This window comes from Chionomys nivalis, chromosome 10, assembly GCF_950005125.1.
Source record: "Chionomys nivalis chromosome 10, mChiNiv1.1, whole genome shotgun sequence".
In the NCBI taxonomy this organism is placed as follows: Eukaryota; Metazoa; Chordata; class Mammalia; order Rodentia; family Cricetidae; genus Chionomys; species Chionomys nivalis.
Window position 1 is genome coordinate 22,783,301 of NC_080095.1, and position 14,595 is coordinate 22,797,895.

The 14,595-nt window shown below is 51.4% G+C and overlaps 1 protein-coding gene across 7 annotated transcripts in view; it reads left to right on the forward strand.

The window, feature by feature from the left end:
* Window positions 1–820: 820 nt before the first annotated feature.
* Clmn (calmin) overlaps window positions 821–14,595 on the forward strand; it is a 104,243-nt gene continuing 90,468 nt past the window's right edge. For 6 of the 7 annotated variants that reach the window (XM_057782204.1, XM_057782211.1, XM_057782206.1 and 3 more), the window contains exon 1: window positions 821–1,006. In XM_057782204.1, the coding sequence (XP_057638187.1) occupies window positions 925–1,006 (82 nt within the window). In that variant the 5' untranslated portion in view covers window positions 821–924. Of the gene's footprint in view, window positions 1,007–1,769; window positions 1,835–14,595 lie in introns of those variants that run through there. The other variant, XM_057782208.1, reaches the window with a different exon arrangement.

Genomic DNA, 14,595 nt, shown 5'->3' on the forward strand with positions numbered 1-14,595 from the left:
AACTCATCCAGGTAGCTGTGAATGACCTTGAAATTCTCCTCCTGCCACCCCCTCCAGTGTGCTGGGATTACACGTGTGTGCAAATGCCAGGTTTATGTTGTGCACAGGATCAAACTCAAGGCTTCTGGCATGCAAGTGGAGGGCCATCTGAACTACGGCCCCAGCCGGCCCTTGAGGTTTCACTAAAACCCTACGTTTCTCTTGGCCAGGACCCCAAAGGTACCCATTCCTGGGAGGGTGGCTGTTTCTCCCAACAGCTGGGCAGAACCGGAAGTGGCCTCTAATCTAAATCACACACACACACACACACACACACACACACACACACACACTCACTCCCACCTCTATGGAAACTCCATCTCTATGGAAACTGCTTCGCCATCACTCACTTTCCATGGTCCTCGGGGATCAGGGATGGACAGGGCTTGTCTGCCTTTAGCAGGAAGGTGTTCCAGGCATAGGATGGGTTCCCACTGCGACTGGAAGAGTCTCAGAGGGGCAGGATGGGGAAGGGGCAGACATCCTGGACCAGTCCCTGGAGCACCCTGGCTCGCGTCACTAGGCCCACCGCACCCCAAGACATCACAATCTGGGGGCTGCGACCCCCGCGCTTCATCATTGTGCGTTGGCGATCAAACAATCCAACCAATATCCACCCTGGGGGTGGGGGAGGAAAAAAAGAAAAAAAAAGGACTGTCCCGAGGCCGGCTCCTCCCGTCCCGCCCCGCCCTCTTCCCTCCCGCCCGGGGCCCCCGCCCCCGCCGGGCAGTGAGCGCGCGCCGGGCGCCCCGCTCCGCCGCCCGCGCCCGCCCGCCAGCCCGTCCGCCCGCGGCGGGGCCGGCCCTTCGCCCGCCCACCGGCCCCGCGCTCACTGCCCGCGCCCGCTGCCCGCCGCCTGCCGCCCCGGCCACCCGCGCGCGCTCCATGGCTGCTCAGGAGTGGGACTGGTTCCAGCGCGAGGAGCTCATCGGCCAGATCAGCGACATCCGTGTGCAGAACCTGCAAGGTACCGCGGTCCCGGCCTCCCCGGAGGGGCCACCTCCACCAAACGTGGGCCCCGCCGCCTTTTTCGCACGCCCCGGAGCTGGGTGTCGCTGGCCTGGGCCGGGCTTGCAGAGCTCAGGGGGTGGGGCGGTGCGTGGGCGTGAGTGTGTGCACGCGTGTGTGTGCACGCGCACGTGTGCACCCCATTCCCTGTAGGGGACCCTCACCCTCCTCCTCCCGCCTCTGGTAGTTCAGAGAAGTTTGTACGTGGACTCTCAGGGGCGGTGGCCCAGGTTAGAGCCAGGAGAAAGTGCCACTGGTGTGTGCCTGTGTCAGACTTGGCTCGCACTTTCTGAAGTACCTATGAGGCTGGGGACCTGGAGTGAGGGGCGTAGTCCGTCGCAAGGGCCTCTGGGTGGTGGGGGCACGCTGTGGATCCCAGTGAACTGAGGTCAGGAGACCTTGCCCACCCAATCCACAGTCTGGGCTGGAGTTGGGACCAAAACCCTTGCCTGAGGCTGTTGACAAGATGGAAAAACTCCTGGTGGCCCGTGTATCAGACGTGGGCTCTGTGGTTCTGTCGCCTATGAATATGAAGTATCTTTCAAAAGAAAGTATTGGGTGTGGAATCTTAGCAAACGCGCGCGCGCGCGCGCGCACACACACACACACACACACACACACACACCCTTAAAGAAAAGAAATCCACCCCTTCAACTCCCAAAAGGTCATTGCTCTCAAGCTCCATGGGGGCAGAAGTGTGTATCCAGCCCCCTCTCCTCTACTGGGCTTTGCAGAACTAGACATATGTCCACTTCCGGCCTCTTCACGCACTGGGACCTGTGCACAGGTGAGGTTTAGCCACTTCCCCTACTGGCATGGGGTGTGTAGAGAGTTCAAGGTTGAAACTGCAAGAATCCAGCTGGGAGGTCTGGACAGCGGTGGGGGCCGGAGGACTGTGGGTGTCCCTTTGCTAACAGGGCAGGGAGCCCCTGCTGGGGGCGGGAAAGAGTCTAGATTAAACATTACACCTGAGAGAATGTTTCCTGGGCGCTCACGTGGCCCTCTCCAGCTGAGGTTTGGCAAGGACAGTGTGGGGCTGCAGAGGTGACCTGAAAAGGAGCCAGCAGGCGCCTCAGGGAGTGGGCACTGGGTACTCTAGGCTCTGGACTTTGAGGCTGTTTAGTTAGCCGCTGTGATTTGTGTCGTGGCAGGAGGTTGGAGTCGCTGTGCTGAGAAGAGCCAGGATCTGGTCTGGGATGGGCAGTCATACCTTTTGCTGAACTGGTATCAGGTTGGGGCTGTCAGGTCTGGTGTGCCTTGGGCAATCACGAGACATTTTAATGAGCATGTACTAGCCAAAGCTATTTGATGCAGCCAATTCTTCTTGCAGGACCAGCTTCCAGTCTGGAGATCAGTTATTGTAAAGAAACACACGGCAAAGTCACACAGAGGGGCAGGATTACACAGCGTGGGGACCCTTTGAGATGGGTCTGGAAGGTTTAGGACTTCATAATTAGGGGGTCACGGTTCCTCTCTCGAGATTGTCACCTACCACACTTTCAGGCAAATATCAATTATAATTTGAACAGCAATGGACTTTGTTATTAAGAGGCAAACTTCAAATGTCATATGTATTGCACAGATGTATAATGAAGACTAATTTTAAATGTGATCTCTATATGCTTTTAGATGTGGGTACACCCAGGTAATTGCTACCTACACATAGATTCCCATTTCCCTCCGTGGTTGCCTCATCTTCCTTCCCAGGCAGTAACCTCACCTACCTACCACCAAGGTAACCTTTATTCGGATCTTTTGTTTTTAATCCCCTGCCTTGCAATTGAATGGTACAGTGTGTCCTCTCAATCTGGCCCTTTTTGATCAACCTGATGTTAGCGAGATCCGTCTGAACAGTCTTTTCTTTAGCTATAGTTCCTGTTGACTGCTGGGTACCATTCCATCGTGTGGATGTACCACCATTCTGTTCTCCAGTCAACTGCTGAAGGACCTTTGGGTTATTTGCAGTTTGGGGGGTATTATGAACAAACAAAGCCAGCTGTGTCTTGGGGTGGACATGAGTTCTGCGCAGTTGCTGAGGAGATAAAGCGAGAATGGAGTTCAGGTCATGAATTGTCTGTTTTCTCTGTCTGTAATAGGAGCCTAACAGATTTGTCTTTTTTGCTCCTGTGGTACTTAGAAAGTCTCCACTAAAGGTTCAAGTCCAGAAGGCATCCTACATTGATCTCAGAGCATCTGCGGAGCCAGCTGGTGGGTGTCAGGAGCCCAGCTATGTCTGGATGAGCAGATGGGGGCTGTCTCAGGGCCTTGCTCATCTGAGCTCAGGTGGGCTGTGGGCGAGGGCAGCAGGCGGAGTCTGGGACAGGGTTTGCTGTAGAAGCATGTGACTGCTCTTAGTGAAGGTAGCCATGGTAGTTCATAGTTGGAGACAGGGACTTCAGGGTCTGTAGTCAGAGGGATGGAGGCGCCTGGTACCCGTGTGCAGGCAGCTGCTACTGTCAGGTCCGTCAGGCCTGTTTGGAGTCTTCTGTTCCTGGCACAAGGTGGTTCTGGGGTCAGCAATGAAGGCCATTGAGATTAGGCCCTGGACACTGCATTTCAGAGAACAGCTTGTAGTTAGCTGATTCTTCCTCCCATGTGTCCCAATCTTTATTAGGAAGCTTGTTGCCTTCTGCCCATGCATTTCACCTAGGCCGGTGAGGTTCTAGAATCCAGGCTGTGTTTGTGATATGGAAAACCTCCCCTGGAGGAACGCTGGGGCGGAGGGAGGCCAGATGGGGTGGGTGGAGAATCCAGCCTCCCTCTGGGGGCCTTTCCTCCATTATCAGTCATAGAGCAGACGATGTTGTTCTGACACGAGCACACTATGGCCACTGAGGTGTTTGTCACCGAGGCTGTGGAGCAGCATGGTATCCCTTAGCACAGACTGCCCGTGACACCTTACCAGGGTCCCTGCAAGGAAGTGAGGGTGGCTCAAGCTGTTGAGCTTTCCGCAGAGAAGAAAATGGCACATGGGAGGATGTCTGAAGCCTAGGCCTGCGGATCCCACTTGTCCTCAGATCCGCAGTGGGTGACACAGAGGGTAGAGGTGGTCAGTTCTCTGCAGACTGTCCCCTGGAGGCTTCCAGCTTCCTGAGGACAGTGTTACTTGGTTGCCCTCTCTTCTTCGCTTCAGTGGAGTGACCCACTCTGAACAAGGCTGCTGAGTCAGGGCTTGGGAGGCGCTTGTTCATCGGGAGCTTGTCACTGTTCCCCAGTCCACAGGTTTTCTCTGTTCTGCTTGGCAAATGTGGGCCGGGCACATCGAACCTAGTCAGACACCATCTCAGGCACCAGCACTGCTTCTTGGGCTCATGATTTAAATGGAGAGACTTCCGCTAGTGTTGACAGGCAAAAGCAGTGATCTGTCTGTCACAATCTAATTCACTTCTGCATGCTAACGGGCTCAGTGGCGTGATGCGATTGTGTGGAGGCCATCCGTGTTCTGTGGCCCTCTCCTGCTGTCTGGTACCTTAAAGGCTTGGTACTGTCATCTCTCACCTCATTTTTTCTAGAACAGCTTGGCTGGGACTCAGCTATGAGAAGGGGCTAGGTGAGGTGGGTGGGATGGACTGTACCATCCCTCCTCTGAGGGACGCTCGGCAGCATCATTGCCACTGCCTGGACCCTGCTGGCTGCTCTCCCTGACAGATGTTCCCATCCTCCGTCGGAACCCCCTCAAGGTCATGTGACTTGCAAATCTGGCTGGTATTTGAACCCAGGGGCAAGTGTCCTATGGGTATGAGCACATGGGTAAGAGGTTGCGAACCTCAGCGGTGGTGGCTAAGAAGGTCCAAGGAGGGGCTTTGAATTTGGACTTTGAAGGCTGACCATAAGCTGCACTTGGACTGGTTTGTCCTCTATAGGGCATTGCTTGTATGTTCCAGAAGGATCTGTGCTTTACTATACTATTGCTTCCCCCTTGTCACTGACCCGGGCCCACTAGCAGCTCTCCTGATCTTGCTTGGGCTTCTCAATGACCTTTTGAGGCTTTGACTTAGCTTCACCTTCTCCAATCCATCCACCATCCAGCCACCCCACTGTGTTCTTACCAAACCCTCCTGTGAGTTTGCGGACTAAGGCAAGGGCTTCCTGACCTGTTAGTGGCCGCAGGGACCTTCCTGGGAAGACATGATCAAAACACCCACCTAGGACCCTAGCAGCTGCAGAGCAAAAGAATGATTTCATCCGAATAGAGCTTGGTTGGGGCAGTGACTTTATTGGCCTCATTTACAGAAACAGGGGTAAGCTGTCACTTATAGACGAGCTTGGTGGGGCAGTGACTTTATTGGCCTCATTCACAGAAGCAGGGGTAAGCTGTCACTTACAGGACTGTGGGCGGCGGTCCCAGAATAGCTGCATTGCCTCAAAGTTGCCCTCTCACTTGAGTGACAGCTCATGGAAGCCAAAGTCCCCGCTCAGTTGGCTTTCCACCTCCTATTTACGTCAGCATTTCTCGAGACTCTGTGCAGTTTGGATTGGGACAGGGGAACATGGAGAGGGCATTGCGGCTGGAATCTCAGGGATGCCCGGAGGGAAACACTGTCTTGTGAAGTATAGTCATGATACTTTGATTAAGATGGTAGTCGTCATGCGATACGTGGAGGACAGCATCCCACAACCTGGGTAGCTGCTTGGTCCACTCCTGGACCAGTAGTATCGTGGGCTGTGGATGCCATGACGAGAGTTGGCATGACCTGGTATTTGAAGCCATCTGTGGCCTGCTGGGGGTGCCACACCAGCCGCCTCACCCCTAGTTACTTCCTTCTCCCCTAGAGCCCCCTTTCCGCTCTGCTCCTCTCCCACCTGTAGACGTTCTGTGCTATGGGACCAGGCCAGACAGGGAAGAGCCCAGGAAAGGGCCTTTCTGCTCTCTTCCCCTGGCTCTCAGCAGAGTTAGAACCCTAGAAGGTTCCATTGAAAAACCAGGAGAAAATCGGTTGTGGAGTTTTATGTCCCTAGGGAGCTGCCTTGCTAGGTCCCAGGCACTGGGGCTGTGTGCTTGTTTTCCAGGCGTGAATCGCGCTGGTTCTACAGCAGTCAGACCCCAGACTCTGAGTCATCTCTGGTTTGTAGGTAAAAGGTCATGGTCTGGAACAGGATTTTCTTGGGGTGGTTTTTTTTTTTGTTTTTTTTTTTGTTTTGTTTTTTTTTTTGTGTGTGTGTAGTTAGGGAAGCCACAACTGGCCTGGGAGGCCCATGGTAAGAGCCTGGGCTCTGATGATATTGTGGGGTGCAGGAAAACTCTCTTTGCCTGCAGTGTCTTAGTTTTCTCATTGGCAAAGTTAGAGTTGACTCCCTGGGGCCCTGAGGTACTCCTGGAAGGTGGTGTCGAGAGGCCGGACCTGGGCATCGTTTATCTGCCCGGGAGCCATTTGCATTCTAGTTCTTGGCACATGGGGCGTGGGGCTGCCCACGTGTGGCTCTGGGCTCCATGCAGCTCCGCTGGCTGCTTTCCTGGATTCTTTCAAATTCAAGTACCAGAGACTCATTTCCACCCGGGGGCCGTGCAGAAAAGACTGCAGTTCGCAGGCTTTCCATAGAAAAGACACAGTAGTAGGTGGTGGGCATTCTCGGTTTCTGTTGTCTCCCACCCAGCCACCCCCGCCTCCCCCACTGATCCAGCTGGGAGGTTTACTGACCGGGCCATTCAAGCAAACAGAGGCTCCTGTCTGCATGTGTGCCCAGGAGCAAGAGTGTTCACGGGCCAGGAAAGCTAGAAATTCATCTTGAAAATGGGGTGTTTAGAGGTAGAGGCAAGCCCTCTATTGGGGGCTTGGCAGCCGCCCTGTAATGTGATTGAACACCGAAAGCCGGTTGTCACTCGAGGGGCCTAACCTCCCTGAGAGCAGCCTAGCTGCTTGCTGGCGAGGCAGAGCATGGGGCTAGATCAGACATTTCAGGGAAGTGCCTCTTGCCCAAGCAGCCTGGCTTTTCTGAAGTGTCCTTCTGGCCTGTAGAACACTGTAGCATTTCATATTTTATTGGAACAGAAGAGCCCTGGGCCAAATCCTGCCCAACAGGTCATAGGTTACGCCTACCCTGTGTCTGAAGGGAAGAAGAAAAATAAAGCGATTGTCTTTCACATGGTTGAGCCATTAAAAGTAAACTCCCTGTTCCCATAGAAACCTTCTTTCACTTTTCTTGGTGTCTTCTGAAAAAAAAAAAAAACAACAAAAAACCCCACCAAATTGGTAGATTATGTCTGTCATGGAAGGAAGCAGAAGCAGCCTTTGGAGAGCCTGACAGTTTTTCCTTCCCACTGGTATGTTTGCTTCTCTTTGATTAATTTTCTACTAGCTGAGTAGGCATTCCAAGACGTCTGCCGTAGGCTGTTTGGCCTGCTGCTTGTTTTATAAATAAAGTTTTATTGGCATGTGGCAACACTCATTCATTTGGTTATTACCCATGGCTGAATAGGGAAATGAAGGTCCCCAGAAGGCCAAATGTATATTTACATATTCAGGTGCAGACCAAGAGTGAAGTTGGGGAATGGAGAAACAGTGCAATTCAAGAGAAAAGATGTGTGGGAGTGGGGAAGAGGGAGGTTTATGTGTTAAGTAGATATAATTTAGGTGCCAATCATGACCAGCGTTAGATAGGTAGTTTTGCCAAGTCATTTTCTTCCATCCTGGACATGACCCACCAAGTGGTCCCAGGCCTCATGTCTGAAGTACATACTGACCACATACGCCTTCTCCTCAGTGCTGCACATCAGGTTTTGTGGAGAAGTAGTTCTGGGTGAGGCCCTGATGTCATGCTAACATCCATAGCATACAGGGTCATCTTTCTTCCAAAGCAGGGAGCACACTCAGAGATCCAGGGAAGCGGTTCAGCTGTGTGAGGTGTCTCCCTTCCTGGGGAGACAAAAGTAGGGAGCTCATGTCCAGCATTGCCATGAATTGGAGACCTCCTGTCTGTACCATGGCAACCTGGAGAACTCCCTGTAGGAGAGTGGAGCCTGTGTGTTTTGAGAGCCAGTCCCATGGCATGTGACAGCGGGAGTCACTTACAGAGGCATATGTTATAGGATGCTTCCTCCAGGCTTAACGACTGTCATTTTCATCAGAATGGCTGTGGGCTGTGACTAGTCTCAGGAGACCCCAAGACAGGCTTGTTGATTGTTGACATTCCTTCTTAGAAAGCTGACATTCCAGCTGCTCCATCCCGCAGCTTTGGGGTCTCTCACGCTCCTGTAGCAACCGCTCATCCGTGCCCATAAAGTCATTGACTCCCCAAATTGGACCTTGTCAGGTTTGTCCTTTGGTTTGTTCTTGGGACTTCGTAAGGAGGGGTAGACATTGCTTGCATCCCCGCCAGGGAAGGAGTTCTCCCAACTAGATGCACGTGGAGTGCTTACTGTAGGTAAAGCTGTCAGGCATTCTTAGCACAGGGCTGAGGGCACACCTGGTGTGCGTCCTGGGCCTGCTGTTAAGTGGATTTACACACTTGGAGTCCAAAACTGTGATTCAGAGGGAGAGAGCTGGGCAGCGGACCCAGAGGAACCCATGCACTTGGTATTCTGCTCGTGTTTTCGCCCTGGAACTTGATGCTTCTTGGAGGTTGTTTTACCCAGAGTGCTTGAGGATGAGGAGGTGCGGAGGAGGGCTTTAGAAGCCCTGGTCAGAAGCAGCTTCAGCTGCTGCAGAACTCCAGTGGAATTTGACAGACCCCCTGCGACATCACACCCCACTCCTGTTTTCTGGGGCGTGGGGGGGGGGCTCATGCAGCTGGAGCCTTTGCCACTTTATAGTTCTCGCTCTTTAGACTATTTTTAATCCTCTATGCTATGACATACTTAAAAGGCAGAGAGCTCTGAGCAGTCTGGTTAGGATCTGGGACACCAGGTAGAGAGGGGCTCAGAGACAAAACTTGTGGTTTGAATGGGGGAAGAACCTGAATTTAGATGACGTTATCCACTGCCCCCTTCGTCACCTAGCTTAGGCCAGTCCCGGGCCCTGGGGTCACACCAGCTTCCCTGTGCACCTTGTATGACCCGTGGTTTGCTGCCTTCAGGGCCCCCAGGCCAGATTCAGTCCTGCAACCTTCCTCTCTGGACACCTCTATCCTTAGCCAGATACTCTTGTCCTAGGGTCAAACCTCCTTCCTTGGATAAAATGAACCTCAATGTTGGGTGTTCACGCTTTCCAGAGTGAAAGGCTGGAATCTGTAGAAAAACCATTGTGACTGGGGTCACCATGTTGAACGAAGACAGCCCGACTAGAAAAGCAAACTCCGAATGTTTTCTCTTATCTGAGGAATCTAGATGTAAAAATGGTTTCACACACGCACACATGCGCACGTGCGTGTGCACACACACACACACACACACTGTGAGAGTAGGAGGGACACTATTTGGGAAGGGGAGGGTAACCAGCAAGGGCAAGAGAGGGTAACAGGGATGAATATGATCAAAGTGCCGGATATACATGTATAGAAATAAAATGAAACCTATTTTATAGTGCAATAAATATACACACTAATTAAAAAAAATCCCATTCTGGATTTGTAAGCGATGAGGGGCTTTCATTTCCAGAAAACGGTGTCCTGGTCTTGTCTTGTGCGAAAGCCTATCTGAACGGCCACATGAGTATGCCCAGAGTTCCCTCCTGTCTTCATGGCCCCTCCTTTCCTGGTAGAACACGTGGTCAGCTAGATGGCCTTGTCACTCTTCTTTTTCTACGGTCATCTCCATGGAGAGTTTATGGTGCTGGTCATGATCCCCGTTAAGCACTCATTGCTTTTGTCTCTGTACTGTTTGCTAAAGCAGGGATGTACACTGAGGTGGCAGGATCTCAGTAAAGCCCCGTGTTTGGGGCTAGCTGTTCTTGTTGTCAGGCTGACTTAGGAACTGTATAGCCAGTTACAGAAGACAGCTTGGAGCTCTGTTGTAATATGTTTGATGTTCCACGCAGGCTGTGTGTGGGGTGGTGTCCTAATTAGCTCGGTCAACTTGACATAGCCTAGGGTCAGCTGAGAGGAAAGCCTCCAAGGAGGAATTGCCTAGATTACACTGATGTATGCAAGTCTGTGGGGAATTATCTCGACTGGTAATTGATGTAGGAGGGCCCCGCCTACTGTGGGCAGCACCATCCCTAGGCAAGGTGGTCCTGGACTGTGTAAGAAAGCTAGCTAGGCAGGAGCTGGGCTGAGTCAGCTAGCAGCCTTCCTCCGTGGTTCTTGCTTCAGATTTCTGTCTGACTCCCTGCCTCACTTTTCTCTGTGATGAACTGTGACCTGGAAGTGCAAGCCTACCAAACACTTTTTTCTCTCCTCAGTTACTTTGATTCATGGTATTCATCGTGGGAACAGAATAAAATTAAAGCTGGTGGTTTTGTTTGTTACAGTGAGTTGCGTTGTGGAAAAGGGGATTTTGAGAATGACCTCACTGCGGGATGCTGTGTCCATTGTTGATGGTTGTTATTTATATCTGAAATCGAGGCCAAACAAGCCCATGAGTGTTGGCTGCTGGGCTTTTGAGTTCTAGAATCAGGAATCCGAGTGAAGTCTGCATAGATGAAGTTTGGGCAGGTGCTCTAAGTGGTGGCAGGGCCTGAGGGTTGGGTGGAAGAGTGGAGACTTGGCCAGGTATCAAGGATCAGCTGACTGAATGGCCAATGATACTGGGCAAGAAGTCACCGCCTCAGGTGGGCTTGTCACCTGGCTCTTGGGACTCCAGTAACAATGCTGCTGTCACTTAGACACTGGTAACTCCAACTATAAAGATAAAGGCCAAGCTCTTGGCCCATAGTTCCTGATTGGTGGTCATTGGGAAGTTTGGGAGCAGGGCTCACTGTTTAAGAAGCTTGAATCTGATTCCTATAACCTGAATGATGGCAGAAGTGGCAAGAGGTGGTCATGGGAACTGTCCTTTATCCTAGGCTGTGTGGTGGTGATGACAGATTATAAAGCTGTCAGTGTCTCTTTATGTTACATCATTTCATTCTGACATCACCGTGTGAGGTTGGTGTTATGCCCCCACTGTATGGAAACCTACACTGAGGCCTAGTGTTATAGACAGGGAGAGCCTATCTAATTTGAACTTGATTCTGATTGAAACCAGCCCACACACTTTCCAAGTCAAAGCTGAGGGCCTTGGGCTGTTGCCCTAGTGATGGCCTCATCTGGGTTCTCAGGACCCTGTGTACCACGAGATGCCTCACACTGCAAAGGATGAGTGGGCAGGGAAATGGAGAAGGGTAACAGCTAAGATGGGTCAGGTCGGTCCTGGCAGATGTGGGTTCCAGCTGTTTGCTGGCTTGACTGGAAGCTGTGCCTGGCTTGTCACGAGAACATGGTGTTCACATCTGAACATAAGAGTGTGGAACTGAGGGGAGAATCTAGACTCGGTTCTTGCAGACCTGAGCGTAAGCCTACTGATGCTTGGTAAAAGGGGATAGTAACCCCCAGGTCTCTTGCTTGTTAGAGCATCAGTGAGGTCCCATTTCATCCCCTTTCCTTCCCTCTTGGGTCCCCCATTGTCCTTTCCCTGGAGACTTCCTTTGCTGATGACTTTGATATTCTACTTCTGTCCCTCAATCAAATGCTTGCATGTCTTAACCGCGATTCCTCAGATTTTTGCTCTGATGCCTAAGAAACGTAAGGGTGCCACTTCCCTCTCCTCTTTGATCCTCGACACCACCCCTACTTCCTGTCTAGGCCCATCAGTATTTGGAAAGGGGATCTCATTGCTATACTTGTCTGTGTTGCTCTAAGCTTAGTCTGTTGGAAGGTGTGGTCAGCCAGTCCCCTCCTGTTTCTGCCTTTTGTTTTCTTAGGAGTTTAGACTTACCCATGTTGTTGATCTGGTTGCTAACTTAAGGGGCTTATGTATTTATCCCCAAACTCTTCCTGCTCTAGATGGCTGCTTCGGTTGTTTGGGACACCAGGTGAATTCTGTCTCAGCCCTGATGTCTTCAGGAAATCCTGGTCCTCAGCTTACTCTAGTCTGGATTTGTTGCCTTTCACACTTGGAACTTCTGTCACCTGGGCTGTCAGTCGCCATTACCCATGCTTCCCTTCACCTCTCTCCTGCTTTCTGCCTTCTGATGGTGTTGATTTTGGATACGGGCACATACTCTTGCTGGGAATTGGTACTGGGGTGGCATGTTGTCTGAGAACTTGAACCGGGCTTCTAGTTATATATTTAGTTTTTGGATACTGGCACATACCCTTGCTGGGAATTGGTACTGACTGGGGGGGGGGGGCATGTTGTCTGAGAACTTGAACCGGGCTTGGTTCTTGATTGCTCCATTAGCTGAGCATCATGTTCTGGATTGGCAGCCCCTTCCTCCAGGGCACAGAAGGGCTGCAGTTAGGAGGTTTGAATCTACGCCTGAACCATTGTGGGCAAACTATTTTCTCTCTCTAGCAGCTTTCTGAGTCTTCTCTATCCCCAGTGTCCTGAGTCTTCAAGGACTCCACCTTGATGCTGGCTTCATTTTGCCTATTACATTGAATATTTACTGAATTCTTCCCATCTGAGACTGTCCTTCAGTTCTGGAACATTCTCTCTGATTACACTATTATGATGTCTGTTCTTTTGGTTTTCTTTGACCTTCCAGAACTCTATTTAGATAGCAGCCCAGGGAGCCTTTTGTCTTTAATTTTCTTATCTTTTCTATTTGCCATCCCTTTGCTTCTTGCTCTGTATTCTAGGAGATTTCATCCACTTCTAATTCTACATTTTATCATCCATTGCATTTTTAATTTGCAGAAACTGTTGTAGAGGTGAAGCCCTCTCTCCCACACAGGGACATGGTGCTGCCGAGGATGGTGGGAGACCTAGAGAGGTAGCACACTTAGTGGTCTGGAACCCCAGCTCTGAGGGTTTGGAGAAAAATTTTCAGATGGTGTTTTTGTTCTCCAGACACCTCGTATGAACTGGGAAGCATCCTTACCTACCGACCTGCCTCAAGAGCCATGATGATTGTGTGAATCCTGGAGGCAAGGGCCTGCAGGCATGTTCCACTGGGACCACCCCAGTGTCCAACCATGGAAATGGCGCAACAATCGTAAACTTAAGTCATTATGAGAGTTCTTTATTTTGGTAACTTGATTGCACGGTTCTTGAATATGAACTTCATAGATAGCAATGTTCTGTTGCTATATCGAGAGCCATGCGGCTGGCTGGAAACTTGGCAAGTGCTCTGGTCTCCCTCACTGTGGAGACTCAACCTCTGCCAATGTCAGTTGGTTGTGTTTGTAGGCTACTGCTGAATACGGGTTACCACTGGGAATAGATGGGATTGCTGGGAACATGCTGGCCACTTCTCATGAGTGTTTCCTCAGCCATACTCTAGCTCCCCTGTGACTGGTGGCCCAAGGCCTGGGAGTCAGGAACAGAGTTGGCTGCAGCTGCAGAAGCTGAGCACTTCAGGTTCCCCCTTCTCAAGGCTTCCACTCATCCACCAGTGGGCTGCAAGCCCCGCCCAGATTGGCAGGCAAAGTTCTGATTGGACAGTAGCGTAGACTAGTTGCTGCTTTAACAGGGAGCCCAGGCAGAGTGGGGTTTGCAAACATGCTGCCAGTGGGACCCTTGTTTAGGTTCTGCATTGTCTGGTGTTGGCACCCTGCCCACTTTTATGAATCTGCCCCAGCCTGAAGCCGTAGGCTTTCTGGCGCCAAGCTTTTAAAGCAATCTTTGCTTCTGGTGAGATGACAGCTTAACCGCCTGGCCTTCACCAGATGCTGCCAGGCTGACCTTAACTCGGTTGCTAGATACTTGAGGGGTTCAGGCCAGCTGTGAGGAAGAGTACCATGGGAGCAACCTTTGGAGGTTCCAGAAAAGGACAAATCCATGTGTGGTCCTTTAGTGCTGCTGCAATGAGGCCTTTTGTTTTGCAGCCCTGGTGGCTTAAACAGAGTTAGTTGATTGGCTGGGGCAGGAGGGGGGCGGGGATCAAAACAAACCCAGCAACAACAAAACAAACAAGGAAGGCCAGCCTGTTCCTGCTGAGTGGGAAGAGTAGGGCTTGAAGACAGCCAAGGGTTTGAGTTCCCTTCCTGTGGTAGCTGCACAATTTTAGCTGCAGTGTCTGCCTTTGTAGTGTGCTGGTCCCTTCTGTCTGTTATGTGTGATATTAGCAACTTGGTGTACACCTGGTGCTGTTAGGGATGCAGTGACGTCACTGGGCCTTTTGAGTCAACATTTGTTCCTTTTCTCTGTTTAAAATAAACGGCGTGTGGTGGTGGCAGCTAGGGAGATAGATTAGTTGCGAAGGACCTGAGTTCAGTCCCCGGAAACCACACCTTAAAAATAAAAAGCTGAGCATGGTCCAGCATGCCTATAATCCCAGCATTGGAGAGACATAGACCGTTGGATCTATAGGGCTGGTTCGCTAGCTAGCTGAGCCTACTTGGTGAGCTCAAGGCCAGTGAAAGATCCTATTTGTTTGTTTGTAGAGCCATTTGAGGAACACCTGAGATTGTCTTTGGTCTCCACACATGTGTGCACATGCGCATCTGCACCCATGTAGACATATACACATGTATACACACATATGCGCATATGCATGCAAAAATAAAGGGGGTGTTTCTTCCTTTCTTTTG